The sequence below is a fragment of the Parasteatoda tepidariorum genome, chromosome 2 (genome assembly GCF_982258835.1).
Source record: "Parasteatoda tepidariorum strain Cologne lab strain chromosome 2, Ptep-v5.0, whole genome shotgun sequence".
Lineage (NCBI taxonomy): Eukaryota > Metazoa > Arthropoda > Arachnida > Araneae > Theridiidae > Parasteatoda > Parasteatoda tepidariorum.
In genome coordinates, this window is record NC_141756.1 from 52620217 (window position 1) to 52643279 (window position 23063).

General features: G+C 27.2%; 1 protein-coding gene across 3 annotated transcripts in view; it reads right to left on the minus strand.

Annotated features, from left to right (window-relative positions):
* The window catches only part of LOC107442289 (uncharacterized), an 88427-nt gene that overhangs the window by 38859 nt on the left and 26505 nt on the right, over nt 1-23063 (minus strand). Inside the window, exons 1-2 of one of the 3 annotated variants that reach the window (XM_087157335.1) lie at nt 1682-1792; nt 1377-1535 (exon numbers count right to left, since the gene is read on the minus strand). Coding sequence is in view for 2 of the 3 variants with exons in the window: in XM_043038983.3 (XP_042894917.2) it covers nt 1377-1535 (159 nt within the window). In the remaining variant the exon portion in view is untranslated. Of the gene's footprint in view, nt 1-1376; nt 1536-1681; nt 1793-23063 lie in introns of those variants that run through there. The other 2 variants (XM_043038985.3, XM_043038983.3) reach the window with 2 other exon arrangements.

A 23063-nucleotide genomic window follows, 5' to 3' on the forward strand; every position in this document is an offset into this window, starting at 1 on the left:
AATTTTTATCTTAGGATAATTATTCTTTATTCAGAAATATTGCATTAAATTATTCCAATAGATGTGTCTTGAGGAAGACTATCTGATTTTCCCATTTATAGCTTTCTCTTTATATTATTTTATTTCATTATTTGTATATATATATATATATATATATATATATATATATATATATATATATATATATATATATATATATATATATATATATATATATATATATATATATATATATATATATTACCATTAAAGTATGAAATCTGTTATTTTATAGAATACCTAGTTATTCCATGAAATAACTGATCGTGTCAGTTAAAGTGTAAAACTCTCTTGTATTTCATGGTTTAACTAGTTATTTCATAGAATAACGATCTGCAGCCCGTTAAAGTGTAAAATAATCTATATCATATATCTCGCATGACAAATACATTTACCTTCCACCCCTACTGCATTTATCTATCATCATAAAAATAATTGAAGAAGGATTTTTCCAATTGGGCTCAAGAAACGACAGCATAAAACAATTATATTCCCGATCCCAGTTCAGTGTTTGTGAACAAAAATTAATTAAAATCAAAGAAGTACCGGATGTAGAAATATCGCTCCGGTCGGTTGCTACAGCTCAAAGTTTAGGTACTGGTCAGGGATTTAAAAAATGTTCGTGTAAAACCCAGTGCGTCAGCAAAAAATGTTTTTGTTTTAGAAATAATGTTCTTTGTAATTCCAAGTGTCATTATAGTAATCCTTGTTGCAACAAATGATTTTATGGTACGTTTCCATAAATACCATTTATACGCTGCTTAAATTAGATAAATTGCTTCTTTTTCATTTTAATTGTCTATCATTAGTTTATTTATAGAATACCTAGTTATTTCATTTTAGATAAATTGTTTATTTTACACTTTAACTGTCTCGCATTAGTTAATTTATAGAATACCTAGTTATTTCATAGAATAACTAGTTAAAGTGTCAAATTAATAACATATTACACACTTTAACGGACACGATCAGTTATTTCATGGAATAACTAGGTATTCTATGAAATAACTGCATTATATACTTTAACGGTAACATATATATTATATATGTGTGAATGTGTAGAATATGTTTTATATTTTATTAAGTAGTATTAGCGAAAATTAAAAGTGGAAAAAAAACTGAACAAAGCTTTACAGTAAATTAGAAATCCTTTAACTTAAGAAGAAAAAAAATCACTGTCAAGCATTTAATTATGAATGAACAAGAATGCTTCAAGATATTAAGCAGCTTGTACAAAATTAAGTATTGCTTTATCACGAATACATTGGTAAACAAAGTAAACTAGACAATTATTATTTACTGTACATAAAATAAATAATTTACTTAAAAATTCTCACCCTGGATCCTTTCTCTCCAATACATTTGCATCCGTTGTTTCCTTCACATCCAACACAAGGTCTTTCATTTTCTCTAGCAACACTCCGATTGTCATAGCGATATTGAGTTGGAAATTGTTGCGATGGGTATTGCTGTGATGGATATTGTGGATATTGCTGCTAAAAATAACAAAGAAAGATTTATTTAAAAAATTGTTGACAAAATCGAAATCAAACTCTTTAGTCATTAGAATTTATAAGTCAATCAATATTAAAAGTTCATATAATCGTATAAATAAATTGATGTATAATAATAAGTTTTTTACTTTCCAATATTTGATTTTACTTCTTTGTTTATAAACATTACAGAGTGGACGGTGGTGCTGTCCTCTATTGATAATAATTCATACTTCAAACTCAAGTGGTGAAATATGTTAAAGTTGAACTTGATATGGGAAATTTACACGAATACGGAAAAAAAAAAATTTTTTAAATTATATTTTAATACTGCAAGTTGTTAATTTAATTTAGGTAATAATTAGTTTTATTTTAAATTTATTTTTTTAAAATGTACTATTCATTTATTTGATTCATTTTATTGATAAGTAAGAGAACGTCAGTAGCACAGAATACAGGTGCTTTAGGGCTCACTTTTGGAGGTTCGAGCCCGAAGAATTTTAATCTTAGCTCAATCAAGCCCGAGATACATAGGACAACTTAGAGCTCGAGTCCAATGAATAAATCAGAAGAAAATAGATGACATATTTGTGAACTAAAGATCTTGAGAAAAAGTTTGGGGGTGATTTATGGAGGATGAAGTATAGAGAATCAGATATAACTTTGAATTATACAAGTATACAACGAATTTAAGAAACATAGTTAAGATAATTAAAATTAAGCAGATAAGAGGGCTTGGTCATAGCTATGCTTAAAAAGAAGAAGAAAGGCGTGCCATGGTTGGAAGATGTCGGAAAATGACTAAGCTATGCATGGGTAAATAAATAGAGAGTACTCGTGGAATAAACTGCTTGAGACAGTCAACGCTAACAATTGGCTGTGGTGCTAATAGAAGAATTGTAATTTGCTCAATTTCCTTTTCAAAATTTAAACTTATTTCGAAACTCACATGCTGCGTTTTGCCCACAGGGCAGCTAAAACTTTACAGCCCCTGTGATTATAGATTAATTAGACAATAGATAATTTGCAATAAATTAAAATGCAACCTTTACTGTTATTTTCTTCATAACAGACACAGTCGAAGAATAATGTAAAATTAAGGAAATATTTTACATTTCTAATTTCACAAATACCAATTTTAAAAAAATAGCATAAATATATGGATTAGTTCAATATTGTTACAGTAGCTAAGTTAAAGCTACTCAGATATAGATGATATTTTTTTTAAATTTGTTTTTTTTTTTTTTTAAATTAGAGATATAAAATGTGTTACAAATTTTACTACTACCAGAGCAAGCTTCAAGAAACAAAAACAATGCACCAAAATTTTAACAATGTCTTTTTTTTATACCTTTTAAATTTGAGTTCAGTAAAGAAGCTAAAAAATGTTATTAATTTAAAAAATATATATACATTTGTTTCACAGCCTCGGTCGTCGGGCAGCAATACACTATTGGGGGAAAAAATCTAAGAAAGTTTTGTACAGCTTGCAAAACACGACTTAAGGTATGAAACATGAAACTAAGCAGCATTTGTGATTTACTGAATAGAACTTAAGATACAATTATCTTTCAAAGAACATTAACCTTAACCTTAGCTAACCTCCTGAAATAAAAGTTGATGAATGAATTGTAACCGCTTTTGCTTTTAGTCATTTTAGACAAGGTCAATTAAATCAATTCAAGTGCTAGTTTTATAAGTAATGTTATTAATTCGTAGATAATTTGTTATGCATGAAGAAGTTAACAAATTATTAGTGAGCATTAAGTAATTACATTTAACACTTTTGATTTTAGACCCGACAAATATATAACTTTTCAAAAAAATGTGTAAAACATTGACTGCTTTCTTAAGTTTCTATTTAATAAATCATTTATTTATTAGAATCATCCAATTTTCCCGTTTCTATTCATATATAAATTTTCTTATTTATCATTTCTAACCGATGTCTAAATATAATGAATTTTCTAAGTTCTAAATATTAATAATTTCAATATTTATTTAAACTAAATGAAATGTTGTAAATGTTAATATTTCGAACAATAATCGATAGCATTTTATTAACAATTTATTATAATCAAAAACAGGGTTTTAACCACATTGATTTAACCAACGGTTTAAAAAAAATGGTATTTATTTAAAAAAGGAAAAAAAAACAACTCTGGTGTTATTTTTAAAAAAAGAGTAAAATCTTTTGAATAATTTAATTTTCCATTTTTTACATGAATACTTTAAATTTAAACATAGCTGAATGAAGAAAAGCTTTTAATTTTCCCATAGTCTTTACCATTTTGAGTATAATTGCTAATGTGAGTCCATGTTACTTTAAATTAACAGTACAGTATAATTTTTAGACTTTATTACAGTGTAATTTTTAGACGCTATGTATAATTTTTTTTAATGTTTGCGCATTTCTGCAAATATATATACACGAAATAAATCAATGTTAATAAATTTAAATTTAAGTCATGACTTAAAATGTTTAAAACAGACCATAATTATCTTCTGATAGTTTTTAAAATTAGTTAAAAAATGCAAGTAAAGAACGAGTTATAATCAAAAAAAAATTTTTTTTTAAATAATATATTAAACTTTCTACATTTAAAAGTATATATTGGAGTGCAATTCTAAATTTTATATTTTATTTTTAAGAGATAATACTTAAAACTTTTTTAGGAGAAAAACCTTTTTTTTTTCTAACCCTCATCAAAAATTAATGTTACGAAATTATGTCCACACTAAATTTTAAAACCATTTTATAATAATAGTAAAACAAAAATATAATATGCATTGCAATACCATGTTCATGTGTTGTTTTAACAACATAAAAACCTGTGTAAGTTGAGTTCATCTTTAATTTCCTGTATCATGTTATTCTTGCACATATACCATGTTATTTCTGCACTTATATCATGTTATTCATATGTTTCTTACCAATCAAAATAAATAGCATAAGTTAGTCTTTTTCATGAGTTTGAAATATTAGTTAGAAAAATCTTATATATCGCAATAAATTATATTACAGAAGGAATTGTAATTTGTCAAATAAATTAATTAAAGCTGAATTTTTAATTAGTGATGTATGTCAAATATTTATAAATAATTTCCTAAGATATTAATCATTAAATAAAAGTAGCAAAAATATATCTCCTATTATACAAATAACAATAATTGAATAATCTGATAGATTTTATCACTAATAATTTAATAATCAGATAGATTTTATAAATACTAAAAGTTGTAATGAAATGTAAGTATATTGCACAAAGTTATTAAACTCTACTAAAGTATTAATTTTTCATTTTAAAATAAGCTTTATTTCGGGGGGAAATGTATGATATGGAATAATTTATCGAAAAGAGCAAATGACGAACGTGTTTGGAATAAATAAGGGATTGCTGAATTTTATTTAGTTCTTAAAAAACAGCACCAACGAGAATAATTAAGTTACCAAAGAGTTGAACTAATTCATAATACGAGTATGCATTGTCATGCACCCGAATAAAATAAATTTATAATAATGAAAGAAAGAGTTTGCGTTCCTGTGAATGCATCTCTATAATTTCAGAACTTGCCTGAATATACTGCACTGAGAAGAAAAAAGTATGGCCGAAACTATCTATATTGTAAAATTTACCGAAGTTCTGTCTCTATGGAAACAACGAAAAGCTCTGTAATTTTTTTTCAGAAGATTTTTTTGTTAAAAATTTTGGTAAAATTAACAATGAAATATGGTTTTATATGATAAAATTTGGCAAATGTGGTAAAATTTGGTTATTATAACATGAAACCTTAGAATGTGACGTGAACCCCATTAATTCCTTTAAATTTACGTTTCAGATTTGTATTTTTTACTAAATATGTTGTAATAAAAACTATAATTTTGAAAACCAGAATTTCCGGTAAACCATTATCGTATAAAAGGAAAAATTACCAAATGATTGATTTAAATACTGTTTATTTTATTTTAGTTTTTATTACTAGAGTTATGGAATTTTTTTTAAAAAAGAAATGTCATTACAGTAAAGACACTGTAATTTTACCAGAATTTTTTTCTTCCGTGTAAGGCATTAAATTTTTAATTTTAAAATGCGTTTTATTCCGAGGAGAAATGCGTGATGTGGAATAATTTATCGAAAAGTTTACAAATAATGAACGTAAACATATCATTATTTCGAATATAGGATCAAATATGGGATTGCAATAACATTTTTAGCCCCTAAAAAAAAACAGGACCAACAACAGTAGTTAAGTTACCTGAAATCTGAACTAATTCATAACACGTGTCATAAAAGCATAAGAATTAAAATGGTTTTTAATAATAAAAGATAGAAAACGGAACAAAAATCTGATCTATTGCAATTTTTATAGTAATAATTGCTGTAAAACCACTGAATCCCTCCAACTAAATAACTATTAATGTAAAAATTACGGTATAATATTTTGCAGTAAAAATGGATTTTACGATAAAATGGATTTCATGGACTATGCACTTAAAGTTCCGGTATTTTATATCGTACTTTGATCCAGAAGTTCTATGCATAATTATTTAATTCTGTAGCAGTTTTTGATAAATTCATATTTAAACTTGTACACTCTTTTCATTTTCTTAGAAATCAATTGAATTAAAAGAAAGTGAAAATAGTTTGTCATTTAAACTACTTTAATTGAAAATCAATTGTTATTTTGGATAATAATTCAGTTACTAAAGACAAAACTACTTACGTATTATTGAAACAAAGTAAAGGGAAATTTAAAAATACTCTATGATTAAATGCCTAGTTTGTCTCAATAAAATTTTTAAAAAGAAATTTTTACTGCAATTAAATATTCAAGGGGAAAAAAACCAATTGCAACTAACAGTAGCTCTAAAATTTTACAAGTGAATTAATTATTACACTCTTAACAAATAAATCAAAGAAAAAATACCGTTCACGGTTAAATCATGCGTGCGAAAACACAACAGCCAGTCTAGAAAAAATTCGTAAACCAACATAAAAACCATAGCGGCCTATTTTGTTGTATTTGACTACAATTTCATTCTTTCACTTGCATTAGTGTTTCTCAGAGCGGTAAAATGTTTTTAAACCATGAAATGAAATTTAGTCTATTTATGCAACATTGTGTCATTAAATTGAATTCTTTATTGATGGCTCTATTATTTAATGCAATATTCTTTAATGTTACAACGCTTAAAAAATATTGGAAGGAAAAAAATCATTTGTGCTCTTTCAAAATAACTTCAAATGATGTTATTACAACTAGCAATAAACCCTAATCAAATATTAAGAAATATATTTTCTATATTCATTTATTTACTTTCTATTTTTTAATATTCTTTTAAAAGTTTGATTTCTTAACACGCGCTGTGTGTGTAAATCTAATAAGTTATATTTTTTTACCTCGTAACCTATAACAAGAAAAGAAAAAAAAACGGAGTACTGCATTATTCATATTATTTGAAATATGATATTAATGTTTGGAATAATTATTTTACTTGCTTTTTATTTCTGAAAACACAGTATTTAAATATTTACATTAAATTTCATTAGCAAATCAAGTTTTTTCTTTTGAATGCATGAATTTTTAATTTTTTAATTTCATGTAATAGTTACAGGGCTCAATGTTTTGGCATATATTTATATTTTATAAAAATAAACATTTATTTTGTTTTATATATGGTTACATAATAAATTTTGATTTTTATATTTATTTTCTTGTGGAAGTAAAAAACCAGTTGCATCATTCGCCAAAAAATATCGAATTTTTTCGATAAAGTTAGACTCAAAGAGCAAGTAACGAGCTAGTTAGTAACAAAGAGAAAAAAAAATTTGTTGATTTTCTTTGGTTACGGAAATTATAAAAAGTAAACTTTTATTAAATAATTTCTTGAAAAAATAATCGAATATTTAGACAAATGAACGATAAATATATATTTGATTGAATATCATGTTTAAGATATTTAAAAATACTTTACGCAAATTTATTTATTTCAACCAAACTATGGTCGTTCTTAGTTTTCTATTGTTCGTAGTCAGCTTCAAAAGAAAAAATTTTGTAAATTAATAAAACACTACAGCTTAAATTTGAATTACAAAGATATTAAATTGAAAATTAGAAACAGTCCTTAAAAATAAATTTTAATGAATAAATAAAATGTTGGGAAAATGTTTTATAAATCACTTGCAATAAAATTAGTCCTTATTCGCATTTTTGACAATTTCCAATTATGACATGCAATGACTACTAAAACTGACTTAATATGTAAAAAAGTAGAAATTAATTAAAAATTTTGGTTAAATATTTCAGTTTAAAACAATCTTTAACTTTATTACGAGAACAAAATAGACGCAAATATTTTATCTCCTGACAGTAAAATTATTTTACCTATAAAATATAGTGTTGCTTCAATTAGCAACTTGCACTTTTAGGATACTTAAATGGTCAGGTTTTAATTTAGTCTCAAGAAATATTAGTAAATTTAAATAAGGAATTAAACTGCGATGATATTTTTATCTTGAATCCAAATATAATTGTGTTTGAATTTGTTGTAGGGAAAGAATTCAGTTATTATTGCATCAAACAGGCACATACTTTTACTATAATTCATGGTTAATTAGTCATATTGCGAAAATTAAAGTTGAAAATGACCAATTCACGATACTTTTCCAAGTACATTATAAATAATCTTTATATCAGAAAAGTTTTGATAAATGTGAAAAAATATTACATTTCGTTAACTAATTTTTGTTAACTAATTTTCGTTCTTAATTTTCGTTAACTAATTTCGTTAACTAATTCGTTGACATTTTTTGTGAACCTAAAGTCAAAATCATATTCAATAGACGTACATTTGTGTATCAATTATTAAATAATAGCGGCATTGAAAACTTATATAAACTTTTAGTTGATATAAACTTTATGGGGATATGTCACTAATTTGTATATAAATGAAAATATAGACAACCATAAAACGTAAAACGATTATGTGCGATGAAAAAAACGATGAAAGTTCTTTTCTCACATTGGCAAAGAAGAGTTGAATTACTGAGCTATAAGTAGGGCAGAAATGCACAGTAAAAAATAGTTGTAAATTTTGCAGGAAAAAAAAAAACACATTTTTTACAGAAAAAACTGCTTAAAGATAAATATAATTTTTTTCTGTTCTTAATCGTTCCCCCTCACTCTGCAAAAAAAGAAAAAAAAATATCCGATCATTTTACAGACTTTCTCCGTATATTTGACGATTTAAAGCTGTTTATCATTAAACAGTTTTTTTCTGTTATTGACCCTAATCATAAATGGATTAAACTGTCATTTTTAATTCTAGTTTTTGCCATGTAGTTTTGCTTATCGTAAGATAACTTTATCTTTATTCAAACCATTTTTCCATTAATTTCTATATTTGCTTTTACTTTTCAAAAATTATTTTACGGTTTTGAGTAACCTATAAATAAAATTGAAATTCAACTTCTTCATTGTTGAATTGATATTCTACCTGCTTATGATCTGCTTTTAGATATAATTTTTCGGTAGGTTGAATTGCAAGACATTTTTATAAGGGTGGACCAATATAGTTTTAAGCATTTTTACACTAAATCAAGATTTTTTAAGGTAAAGACAGTTTAAATATGTTTTTCATAACCATACACGATCGACCCCATCACATTGATGTGACCCAGGTTCGAATCCAGCGCTGACTGGTCACGCGAATCCTGTTTTCGGCTTACACCGACCTACAATGCTGATATAGTAGGATTATAGACTTTTTTTCTTTTTTAAAAGAAAATATTTTTTTTTTTTGTTGCTAAAATAACAGAGTTTGTTTGTTAACACGTTGAATGCCATGGGGGTCACCGGTGACCGGCGAAGCCAAGATTATTAGAAACACATAATTCGAGTAAATTTTTAGTTTTTTATATTATTATTGTTACTAAAATGGTTTGAAGAAATTAATGCAATATAGAACACACGAGAATAGTTTTATTTACATGCACAGCGATGCCAACTTGTTCTGGACAGCGAATAAATATTTTCAAGGGGTAGTTCATTAATTGTGATTCTTGGTTTAATAAATTCAATTCAGTAGATTTTTATCCACCACTATTTCTAAGCAATTCGTAGGCTTATACAATTCACTACTTTTTTCAGATATGCCATGCTAAATCTTTTAAAAAAGCAAGCAAAATCTGTCTAAGTTTGCAAATTCAGTTTGTAGTTATTTACCGTTCGGCCAGACGGGCAAGCCATGTAAAATTAGAGCGGCATTCAACGTGTTAAGGAAGAAAAGTACTTATCTGCTTAATAAGCAATCTCCAATTTTTAAATAGCAAAATTTTTCCGTCAAATAAATGGCTTTATAATAGCGCACCATCTGACTGTTTTTTATCTGTAAATTTAACTTTTTCTGTACAGAGATGCTTTTTTGCACATTTTTTTAAAGCAAACTTTTTATACTGCTATATGTTTTTGTTTTAATTATTTTAAATTTAAGTATGGCTCAAATTTTTTTTAAAAAAAAGTTAATATTATATGTGGAAGTCTTGACTAAAATATCTCAGTATCTAGCGAAATAGCGAAATGGGTTTAGGGGTTGGAGCTGGGCACGCCTGTAATTAGCTGCTTACAATAGATTCAATTAACTTGGGGATCAAAAACTTTGTTATTAACTGTATATTGTGACAAAAGTTCAAAATCAGACTTATATTATTCAGAAAATCATTATTCATATCATTCACCTATAATCATATATCCTTATGTATACAACTTGACATCCCGCAAAATTCACAATTCACTTTATTGCTCGTTTTATATCAGTCAAAACATTTTTATATTTTTATAACCGTCGTTGAATAGCCGACCAAATATTTTTTTCTTTTTGGGGGGGAGGGGTTACGACTACTAATGGTCATCTCCGTAGCCTTGTAATTTTGAACCCAATCCGGAAGACAAGGAAACTTCTGAGTTAAGTATTGGGAGAAATTTTTCTTTCCAGGAGGACTTTTTGCATTTGCGTTGACCACGAGAACCTCCCACGGTTAACCTGACAACAACGAGACTGTAACCCATGATCCGTCTACCACTGAGGATATTTCACGTAAGCACTGTGGTCAGTGCTTCGTTCGAATCCCAGCGATGGCTGACCTATAAGAATGTATGTGGATTCTTATAGGTCAGCCATCGCTGGGATTCGAACCCGGTTCACCTCATTGGAAGACGAACGCTCTATCCTTTAAGCCATCTCGGCTCTCAAAACGTTATTTGACATAATCAGTGCTTTGATACTTGATTGTGCAGTTTTTTTCCCCCTTCTTAAACTATAATTTGGCGTTATAAAGGTTTTAAATTATCGCTTTACAAGCCGAGCATGGATATACATCTCAGGGCCTAAAGAATACTAACAGTTGCATTGAGTATAATTTACTAAAATCGATAAGCATATGGTATATTTAGTATGAATAATCAAATATGTATGCATATTATAAGCATGATAACTGTATCGCACGAGCTATGCTTATCATACAATGAAATAAATAGAAAGACATTTTTAAAATTCAACTATTAAAATTTTCTCAAATTAATAAAGGAAGAGTGTTCGGCTGAAATTTACTACATAGAAAAATATTGATTTGCAATTAATATTTATAGTTATGTTTGGTCTCAATACTCTAAGCCATAAACTTAATCTCTATTAAATAAATAACAGTACATTTAAAATGTCACAAATCTTTTGAAATGCTTATTACTGCTTTTTGAAGTTTATTAGCAAAAAGTCTACCTTAAGCGTAAATAAATTTTCGGTTTTTTTTTAGCGTTTTTCATCGTAAGAATGCTACAAATATTATATATTTTACGTTTTTGATATTATTTGAATTGGTCATTATTATTAACTGCATTACTCAAAATTTTAAGCTGTTTAGTAAAAGATTTTTATATATTTTACTTAGTAATCAATAAAAATGTCGGAAAACAATATAGTGTCAAAAAGAGGAAAAAAAGAGGAACTTGCTTTTAAAATATTTTTTTTTTCTATTAATGATTTAATTTTTCTTCAGATTACGGGCTTTTAACGCTTATATAGGTACATAAATTGCATATACTTATCAGTTTCATAATTTGTATTTATTTTACTCTTTTAATCTCTGGGAAACAAATAATAAACTAACAATGATATTTAAATCTGTAAAATATAGTAATTTTAAACATGTTTTTGACATGTTTAACATGTTATGTAAGACATCTATTTAGTATTAGATAAAACAAAATTATTTTTGTAAATAATATTATTAAGGAAACTTTATTAATTTGCTTTAATGTGTTTTTATAATTAAATATTAAAAATAAACGTAGATTCAAACAAAAGGCTAGAATGGAAAATAGCTCGAAGTCAGGTTTAATATCCAAAATAGAGTATTTAGATACATTATATTTCTCGTATATGTAGTATATAAAGCTCTATTAGAACTATTGCTATAAATATTACTGTCTAAAAAAATCTTAGTTTATGTGTAATAAACTTTGCAAAAGCAAATGGTAATTTCTCTACTTTGATTTCTAAAAAAGAACTGTAATCTTCTACCATTTGATCAAATAAGAGATTTTCACTCTCAAGATTTCTTAACAATAAAAAAATTACGTCAAGGCAGAAAAACTATTACCCACTGATGTGGAATGTGAACAATTAAAACACATCGTTACCAAACAAAAGTGGAAAAAAGAAGTAAAAGTAATTGTGTCCAATGAAGTGGTCCGTGCCCGTATCTGAACAGAAAATTATTCGATTACATCATTTAGTTTATTTACTATATAAAGTCTTCTGTAAAATGCTAGATCCACAAGTTCTCTTACAGAGATTTCCAATACAATTCTTGTATTTTAGTGTGAATAAGTTTGGCTGTCACAAAAATGAATTCTATTGTCATTTTCGCATTGGTTTGCTTCTCGATCATGATCCTCGAAGTAAGTGGAGAATCAAAAACCAAAGAAACATCAGGACCGAAAGCGAAGCATCATCATCATGACCATCACGACCACCATGACCATCATGATCATCACGACCACCATGACCATCACGACCACCATGATCATCATGACCACCATGATCATCACGACCACCATGATCATCATGACCACCATGATCATCACGACCACCATGATCATCACGACCACCATGACCATCATGATCACCATGATCATCACGACCATCATGATCATCACGATCACCATGATCATCATCATAAGTGATATGAGTATGTACAAAAGACTTCATAATGCCTTTATTAGTGATATAATGTATACTACAATCTGTATATTTGTATTAGTGATGTAAACTTTGAAGAAAATCTCCTCTAGCAACATTTTAGTATGTTATAATTGACTCTTAAAAGGATGTAATTTAATTAATAAATTATTTTCTCAGATTTCTGTTTCCTTGAAATTACTTTTATCGGAAAATACTTTCAGATCAACATCAATTGAATAATACATTTAATAACAAAAGAGTAACTCTAAACAACTACATGTGATACAATTTAGTAAACTTTAAAGATTTAAATCACATAAATGTGATTAAGAAAGATGATTTTAATTTAATGTCATTAAAAATCAAAACATTTTTAAAAATATATTTTAAAAAAATCATCGACTATTGCTCGTTTAAGATTTTATAAATAATTTTACCTCTTCTACAGTTAATGACATACATTTTTAACTTAGTCAAGCATCATTTATCGATGTATAACTGTATCTTTTTCTAATGAGTAGAATTAAGTTTTTTTTTTTTAAAAATCAAACAAGGAGCTTCAAGAACACGTTAATGAATTTGAATTACGTGATTTATAACATTTTTAAACCATGTGTTATATTCTTATGGCCTTATTGGTATTTATTTACCATCTAAGTAAATAAGTTCCAATTGACGAAATTAAGTATATCAAATAATTATAATACAAAAAACTTTCGAACAATAAAACTTTAAATTTAATTATTTGTTTGCTAACTTGAACTTTTTTTTGAAATTTGAAAAATGCTTTTAATTAACTACTTTTTGACTTGAAGATGAATTAGTTTATGAAATTGTAGGCATACATAAATTAAGTATGCTTGGAGCTATTACATTAATTTATGGTAAAGAAAGAGTTGGACGATGTATCGATATATCGTGTGAAATATAAATCCTTTAAATATCTCAAAAATGATATCTGAAAATATAGTCTCAGGATATGTTAGAATATCATGTCTTGCGATGAATATTGAATACAATGCAATTATTAACAACAATAATATTGTGATCATATATAATGATATCGTCATCATTATCAGCAATGATAAATATCGAAAAAGAAATCATTGGAAAGATAACGGTGAATATCGTGTTGTGAATGCTGTGATTCCCAAAATCTACAGTTATATTTTTCTTATTACTTAATGATTCTTATAAAATTCGGGTTAATAACAATGTTTAAGAAAAAGTTTATAAATGTGTTATTTTCTTTAAAGCTAATGTACAATAATAAACAATAGAATACACGAATAACTTGCTCTAATGATCGGAGTTAACGTTCCAACCCTTTGACGCAGATGGGACACCGGTGTCCCTTTTAAATATATTTTTTCTGACGCACAAGTTACAGGCAAAAATATATTTTCGTATTTTTAACCATAAAAATTAGTCTAATAGTTACTAAACCGTATCTGTTAGCTTATCTAAATTCATTCGTACTGAAATATAAAATCAGAAAAAAAATTTTGAAGACAAAAATTTTTTTTTTTTCATTTATAACTTTTCAATAATTTCAATAATTAAACTTTTTTAATAATTGATATTGTAAACTTATAAGGATACATAACTGCTTCTCTTAGATCTAAATAGCTGCAAAAAAGTGCAAATTTGAAAAATCATTGTTTGGAAGATTTTGTCTTTAGCGCAGAAAAAGACACCGGTGTTTCATAGCCATAAATTATTAAGATGCTATTATTTTTCACATGTTTGGACTTAAATTAATACAAAATAATGAAAAAAGTTTGAAAAATATGTTTAGTAAAAATTCTGCATCAAGGGCTAAAAGATAGTTTACAACCTAGCTTTAAAGAACTATTTCAAATTACTTGAATTTGAAAACTATTGGAATATATCCTAAAATAGCGTGATATTTAAATTTTTCGAGCGATACAATGCCATATTAAAGCTACGATAGCAACCAGTCATTAAATTGATGATGTAAAATATTATAATGTTCATATTTATCTTGAATTATCTAAATGTTTTCGATAATTTTCAAGTAGAACAATATTAAAAGTCGTAACATATGTATGTTTTAAAGATGATGTCTAAAATTACATTTAATTATCTTTAGCAAGCACGTGATGATAACAAAGAGAGTTTTATATACCACTTTGAAATCGTGATATGACGGAAATGGTATCATGAATCACGGTGTCCTTTGAAATGATCCCAGATATCGTAATTTATATCTCTCAACACTGCTCCAATTATTCCGGAATAGACGGTTCGTCACACGTTAACTAAGCAAAACAAGGAAAATTTTCTTTTTGGCCAGAGAATTCCTCCGGCATGGATGTTTTATAAAAATCTTCGAAAAAAAGGGAAGAGCCAGAGCAATGGGAGGGAAAGAAGAGAAAAAAAAAGACAATTTCCGGAATGTTGAAAGAGCTTCTTGTTCTGTAGAGGGGAAAGACTCTGTTACCTAAACAAATTACACATACGATGACATCATAGCCAATGTAAGCAAGAAAAACATGCACGATATTTGAAAGTCTAGAAAAGTCTTTAGGAACACATTTTAGGTTAGAGAATAATGCTACATAACCAAGCAAAAAGTGCAGAAAATTTATTTTACCTCAATCAAAAGTTAGTTTAATAATAATTTTTGAATGTAAACAATATAAAATTTGAAACCTTAATAAAAAGATAACATTGTTGCAGTATAATATACAATAGTATGTTTAAAATCACATGGTAATTTTAATTACATAATGAAAAATTATAATGATGCCTCAAAATATACATTAGATCTTAAATTAATATGTTTAAAAAAACATGTTGTTGAAAAATTGTTCTCTTATTAGGAAGAATAAGAATGGATTAATTACAGTGCTAATGAAATACACAAAGTAGGGAAAAAGTTTTATACTACGAGTATCGCGTCGCTACAAAAAATATGCGAAGTACCGTCAATAAACTTATTCCAGAAGGAACAAAACGCATATTTGTGTAGCGAATGATACGAAGTCTTTCTTAATTATCTACCGTAATGTAAAAAAAGTTAGAATTCACGTCAAAATTTGAGTAAAAAATATACAGATTAGATTCAACAAATTGGTGAATTTTTTGCAAAGAGGAGAAAACGCTTAAAAAATTCAAAGAACCATCATTAAGAAATATAGGATTAAAAACACTAAAGCATGTTTGCCTGCTGTATAAAACTTGATTATGTTTCTAATAATCTCTTTTTAATTTATCTCTGTTTTTTCAGGATAAGCAGGTTTTTAATCCCACTTTTTTTTTACAATGATTCGTCAGATGTCGAAAATGTTTTCGTTTTTCTTTTCTTCACATGTCAATGTTAAGTGCACAAACATGTCATTATATAAAATGCGCAAAAAAAGGAACACCTTGAGTAACTTTTATTCTAATTATCGGATTTTCATGTAATTGGACTCACATAAATGAATCACGGGGATAACTTCAAATATTTTAATTAATAAATGCAGAAGATATTTTAAGTTACAAATCCAGATACAGAAATCTATTTTCTCAGAATAAACATACGTGACTCCTGACCTCCAGGACATGGGGGGTAGCCACATTCTGGTAAATAATGTGTAAATATTTTTGTCAGGAAGAAACTTTCTCAGAAACTATTCGATTGATTTAGTTCAAATTTTATATTTTGTCACAAAAAATTATATTTTTAAAATGATGCAAAAATTTGTAAACTTTCAATTAATTTTTTTTGGCTAATTATTAAATTAAAAATAAGAAATAATTATTAAAAATTATGGTTTGCAAGGAATTATCTTTGATTAATAATTTTAATTATTGCATGCAAAAAATTTTCGATTTTTCTCAAAGACTTTTTGAGATATGGGGAAATAGGGTAAACCAACCAGTGAAGGAACACTGCCCAGTGAAGGAACACTGCCCAGTGAAGGAACATTTCATTGTATATTGATTAAAACTGAGAATTTGAAAGCTTTTCTTTACATTGATTGGTAACAATAACTTACTGCCAAACAATAGGAAGTCATCTAGCAATGTTTTGGATTACCTGGTCAAATAGACTTATCTGGAAAAATTTTTGAATTTGTTATTATCTCTGTAACACCTTGTTTCTTTGAAAAAATTATAAGGTGAGTGTTTGTATTTATATGTTTGAAGTGGAATTAATTGCATGTAATAGTTTTATTTTTCTCACTGTGAAAAAGAGAATTCAAAGTATAGTTATTGAAGTTACGTTTTATTTTTTTTAAGCATCATAGCATAATAAAGTACTGAGATAAGGGGGTGTTTATTCACTGGATCACCAAACGATGAAAAACCAGTGAAGAAACAAGTGTTCGTTTACTGTTTTTTTTTCTAAGTTAATGAAAATAAAAGATAAACTTTAATTTTCTTGTACCTTTAGTGATGTTCCGCATTAAAAGTATGTTAAAAATACGAAAAACAACTTCTAACCATGTGTTAATATGTTGACACTTTAATTTTCAATTCATGATTACAAAAAAAAGTTAACATTTTCCAAGTATTTATATGTTATAATTTCAAGAATAGGCTTGTTTTAAAATATTTGTATGGCTTATAAATTCATAAAGAGCATTAAAAAATAACCCAAATTAAGTGTTCCTTTTCTGGGTGTTCATTCACTGGTAAGAGCTGTTCCTTCACTTGGTCTTCTTACTATTTGTTATTACAATATTATGTAAGTTCTCCATAATTTTTTTTACATAATTTGCAATTAGTAACAAATATGTTGACACTGCCATTTAACTAAAATTACGAATTTTGAAATTATTATGATATTTTAAAAGGCAAGCGAAGCTTAAGTGTTCCTTCACTGGTTATTTTACCCTATACAAAAAAAGTAAATTTAACATCAAGGCCCAAACTTTGGAAATCTCCAGACCAAACTATTTGGATCACATTTTTTAAATTGTGTCTATTCCAAATATTTTGGAGGTCAGAAATTCAAATCCATGGAAAACATTTGCGATTATTCAGAGAAAGAACATTTTTACTCCTGATTACGTAACTTAAAAAATCGTCTGCACTAATTAATTAATATATTTGACCTCTCCTCCGTGAACCATTAAGTTTTGTATTAGTACAGGAAAATCTGATCAATAGATCAAAAGTTACTCAAGGCGTATTTTTTGCTCTCTATACCTGTATTATTTAATATTTAACAAGAATTCTATAAGCATATATAAAGTGTAGTGATTACGAAGCATCCTATTATATCAAGCAATTCATGAAAATGACAGCAATATTTTCAGGAAAATTACATTACTTTTTGTCTCTCGTTTTTGCAAAGAAAGGACAATATTTAATATTTTATTCATTTCTTAAAAAACCTGATATTTGTATGTTCCTATATTTTCAATGAATTCAGAGAGTAAATTGTTATTCAGTTTTGTAGCAAAATGGAGAGTTTCATCAATCGAAGGAATATCCAAATCTTGTTTGATTTAAGAAAAAGATTGTTTCGCGAATCTACGCGGAGAAAAATACTTGTTTGAAAGTTTTAAACGTCAGTGGAGGTTTTTAATCATTTATGATCCACAACTTACTGCTTTCCATAAAATAGTAGTCCTGGAGCTATACTGAGCAACAATCAGCAATTTTTAAGTAAAGATAATTTACTTTGCACCTGTATGTACGTGAAATAATTTTTTCATTTTTTAATCAATTTCTTCTAATTGCATTTTCAGCACTAAAACGAGCTTTTCTCTTACAGCGGGAGAGGAAATTTAAATTAAAGACAATTTTCCTCTCTCTCTATCTTTTTTTTTCTATCGTTCTCGCAATAAAGGATAGGAGGAGTAATTTTTTTAGTCAAGTAATTTTTAAAGTTTTAAATAATTTTCAATAGCCTGCTCAGAACAAGTCTAAGCAGCTAAAATCGAAACAAGCATAATTAATTCACAAAAACAACATACTACGTTTAAGTAGTAATTATCAGAGCCTGACAGAGGAGGGGGCAAGCGGAGCAGTTGTCCGGGCCCCACATCAGAGGGCCCCCAAATCGAATTGAAAGTTTATTTTGGGTTTTCTTCTTTAATGAACTTTTTTTAAACAAAATATCAGTACAATGTAAAATCCGTCATTTTTATGTTAGAATCTTCATTAATCTATCGTATGAATACAAAAAAAATCTATATTTCGTAAATCCATGACTTCCTAGTGCAGAATTCAGCTAAATTTTCGCAATTACAATAGACAAATTTGGCCAATCAAAAGCCTGTATTTTTACATATCGCAAGATGTGATTTGTTTACAAAAATATAAGCTTCTGATAGCCTTAAGTGAGCCATCGTAATTGCGAACATTTAGCTGATTTCCGCCCTAATGTCAGCAAGTATTTGAATTTTTCGCAGCAAGATGACAAACTGAACCATCAGGAAACTGCATTCGGCATGATGGACATAAAATTGTCAGAAAATCAATAAAATGGCTAAAACGATATTTTGTCTGACCATTGGAGGGAGGAGGCACTTTATAGCTATGTTAGGTTCTAGTCAATTTTCTTGTCATCGATAATGAGGTGAAAAATTTAAATACCTCCATAAAGTTCGGTTCTTCATAACTGAAGTGGGGGGAGGCCAAAGAAATATTTGCCCCAGGCCCCAATTAGGCTAAGTCGGGCCCTGGTAATCATACTAGCGTTGAAATAAGTGTAATTAACAAAAGTACTATCAAAAATACTAGATATTAACTACAGCTAGAACAACGTGACCTGCACACAAACGTGGAATATACAAAAGTGATAAATTTTTAAGGGTCTGAAAAGATATAGTAAATTACAAAATATGAAAGCAATTTAGATAATATGATAACAATATTAACAAAACTTTAATTCTAAGATATTTATATTAGAAATTATTTTTGTTGATAAATGTATCATTTTTTTAACACTCAGTGTTTATCAATTTTTTTTTATGTGACCTATTCGCTGTTTACTTTCTTGGAACTGAAACACTAAGAGCTTTTTTTTATATACTTGCAATTGAAAGCGTTCTTAAACACCGCTTCTTTTATTCAGTCGTTATTTTTTTAATACGAGTTTTCTTATGTAATTTTTATTTACTTATTTATTATTTTTTTTAACTCAATGATGCTCTAGCTTTTTTTCTCCCGTTGTGGTATTTTTATTAATGTCAAGAGCAAAGGGGAAGATCTACTAAGAAAAGTCATTATTTTCGACCAAGAAAAAAGGCCTTTGATAACAGTTAACAAAGGAAATGCTTGCCATTTTCATAGCAGAATTGATTATAAAATGTTACTTTTTGGTATTATTAAAGGCATAAGAATGAACAAGCTTTGCGATTTCGATACTTTTAGAATTACAAAAATTTCTTAAATTTTTGTCTTATCAATGAAACTGTTCTATTGACTGGTTGATTTGATAATATGATAAGAGAGTATAGTGTAACAATTCAAACTGGTCTAACAAAAAGTTTAGAAGAGTATCCGGTGCATTGTAGCGAATTGTTTTAATTTTTATAATTAATAATGACTTATTTTCATGAAAGAACATATATAACCATATAATGTTACATATAAAGTCCTAATTTTAAGTAATTTTACATTTATTTCCATTTTACCGTTGCTCTGTTTAGACTTATGTTCATGAAAGAACATATATAACAATATAATGCTACATATAAAGTCCTAATTTTAAGTAATTTTACATTTATTTCCATTTTACCGTTGCTCTGTTTATTTTTCTTATTAAAGTTAATAAAAAAGTGAGTTTTGTAATGAAATTATGTTAAATGCATCGTTCATAAAAATTGTCATACAACTGCGAAGCTTAAAATTTTATTCCTTTTTTCATTTGTTATATGATATTTAGTCCTACCTTTCCTTATATAACTAAAGCAATGCCAAATCGCTTCACTCGTATATGTATTTTCCATAATTGTATTAAAATCCCATATAAGATATCATCAACTAACTCTACTAAATCGTTAAAAAGCTCGTTCTTTCAAGATTTATTTACAAGGAGAAACTTGTATTTGATTATGAACGATCCAAATGTAACACAACAACTAACAGTATACGTATTAAAACATAAACCTTTAGCTTTAGAATGGAGTTCGTTTCAGATTTCCCATTTAATAATTTTTTTGTCAGAAAAAAGTAAGTAACTAGTCAGGTAACACTAATAACTTTCATGCTTCATTTCAAATTTAGATTCGAATTGTTCATATACCAATGAATGAATAATTTTCATCATGCGGATTCTTTTCTAAGTTAAATAACTGTGGTTAAAATAAATTAATTAACTAATGCTATGTGAACTGATGAATGATTAAAAGGACAGAAAATTGTTATAAAACAACAAACAATATAATTTTAAGTATTTTTGTAAAAAAGTAAACAAATTAATGCGTATGTGGCAAGTTAAGACACATGCATTTATAATTTTCTGTTATTCATGAAGCCATAGTTCTGGAACATTAAACTGAAAATGGCATTTTTCAACTCATAGTCAGCGTGTTATGAAAATAAAAATCAAGTTATTATTTTTTTGAAAATGCTCATGGAATGCAAATTTTCTTCCTGTTGCTTTCTTATTTATTGAATTTAGAAGATCGTAAGCAGTAATACTTTTAAATAGATTTTGATCTTTCGTTTTTAAATTTTGTTTTTATAAAAAAATGACATTGGTCTTAAAATTGGTTAAAAAATATATTAATAATAAAATTTTTTAAGAACTTCGTAAAAGAAAGTTTTTAATTTGCTGAGTAAAATGCAGCATAAGAGATATCGAACAGTGATGAAATTTTTGATCCTCGAGTATACTTTAAAAAAAAAACATGTCTTATGCTCTTAATTTTTAAATAAACAAAAAGTCCTTTTTATTTAGTCATAACTTGTTATAAAATAGGTTGCTATTAAAAAAAAAACTGTAAAATAGGTTAAAAGGGGACGTTTTTATCATCTAACTGTGGTGTAAACCTGTAATAATCAACGTTTTAGAATTTATCTAAATTACACACTGTGGAATAAATTTAAATATTCGTACTGAAGTTAAAGGATTTCCAAGCATATAAAATAATACTTATGCGCTTTGTACGGAACAGACAAAGTCATTACGTACGTTTTTAAATTGGCACATCGCACTTTTATTTGAATTCTTATCAGACTTAACATACTTTTATTCTGAACAGACTTCTTAGCATTAGAGTTTTCTTATTCATTCATAATAATTTTATGAAAATTAATCATGCAACTTTTATCAAATCAGAGGTGGTGATAGGAAATGTCGTAAAGATAAAGTCATCAGTCAATGAACTGGTCGCCATAGCGACAATCTATTACTTTTATTTTCCTTTGCTTCAATGAATGCTTAAAATATTAATTGGACAGTTTAGAAAAAACATCAAGTTTTTGTAAACATAAAAAAAAATTGTATAACATATGCACTCACTGAGAAAAAAAGTATGTTCAAATCTACCAGACTATAGAAAAATTTACATTGTTTCTGACTGCATAGGAACAAGAAAATACTCAGTAACTTTTACCGAAGAGCTTTAGTAATGAATTTGGTAAAATTAACAACGGCTAATGTGGTGAAAATCGGTAATTTTATCATCTTTTAAATAAAGCATAAAAACCATTTATTTGATTAAATTTACTTTCACTTTTGTACTTTTTACTAAATGTGTAGTAATAAGAGCTGTGATTTCGGCAATCAGAATTTCTGGTAAACCATTCCCTCATGAAAGGAAAAATTACCATATGAACGAGGAAAATTACAAATGAATAGTTTAAATACCGTATATTTTGGTTTTATTAACTGGAAGTATGGTTTTGAATAAATTATTACCATTCAGTTCGGTAATTATACCAGAATTTTTCATCCGTGTGCAACACGTATCAAAGTAAAATGCTATTTAGTAAATATACAAGGAAATCTTATTTTCGATCAAACTGTAATACGGCAAATGGAAATCGACCATTCAAAATAATGGAGTTAACTAGATAAATTCGAAGACTTTCAATTTTAAAATTAGTTTTACATATACTATTTAACCATTTAGCATATTATTTAATATACTATTAGTACATCATATGCTTTTTAAATAAATTATATTCATACTAAACATATCCTTGTTTATTTTCGAAGTGTTTCTGTATAAAAATTATTAAAGATGAAAATTAAGTTGTGAAATTTTAAATCTTTGTATCATATCAGAATTATGCACTGTCTCAACTTATTAACTCCTTAACTTTGACAGCGTGTAACAAAATGTACAATGAGAAAAAAAAAAAAGAAAAATGGA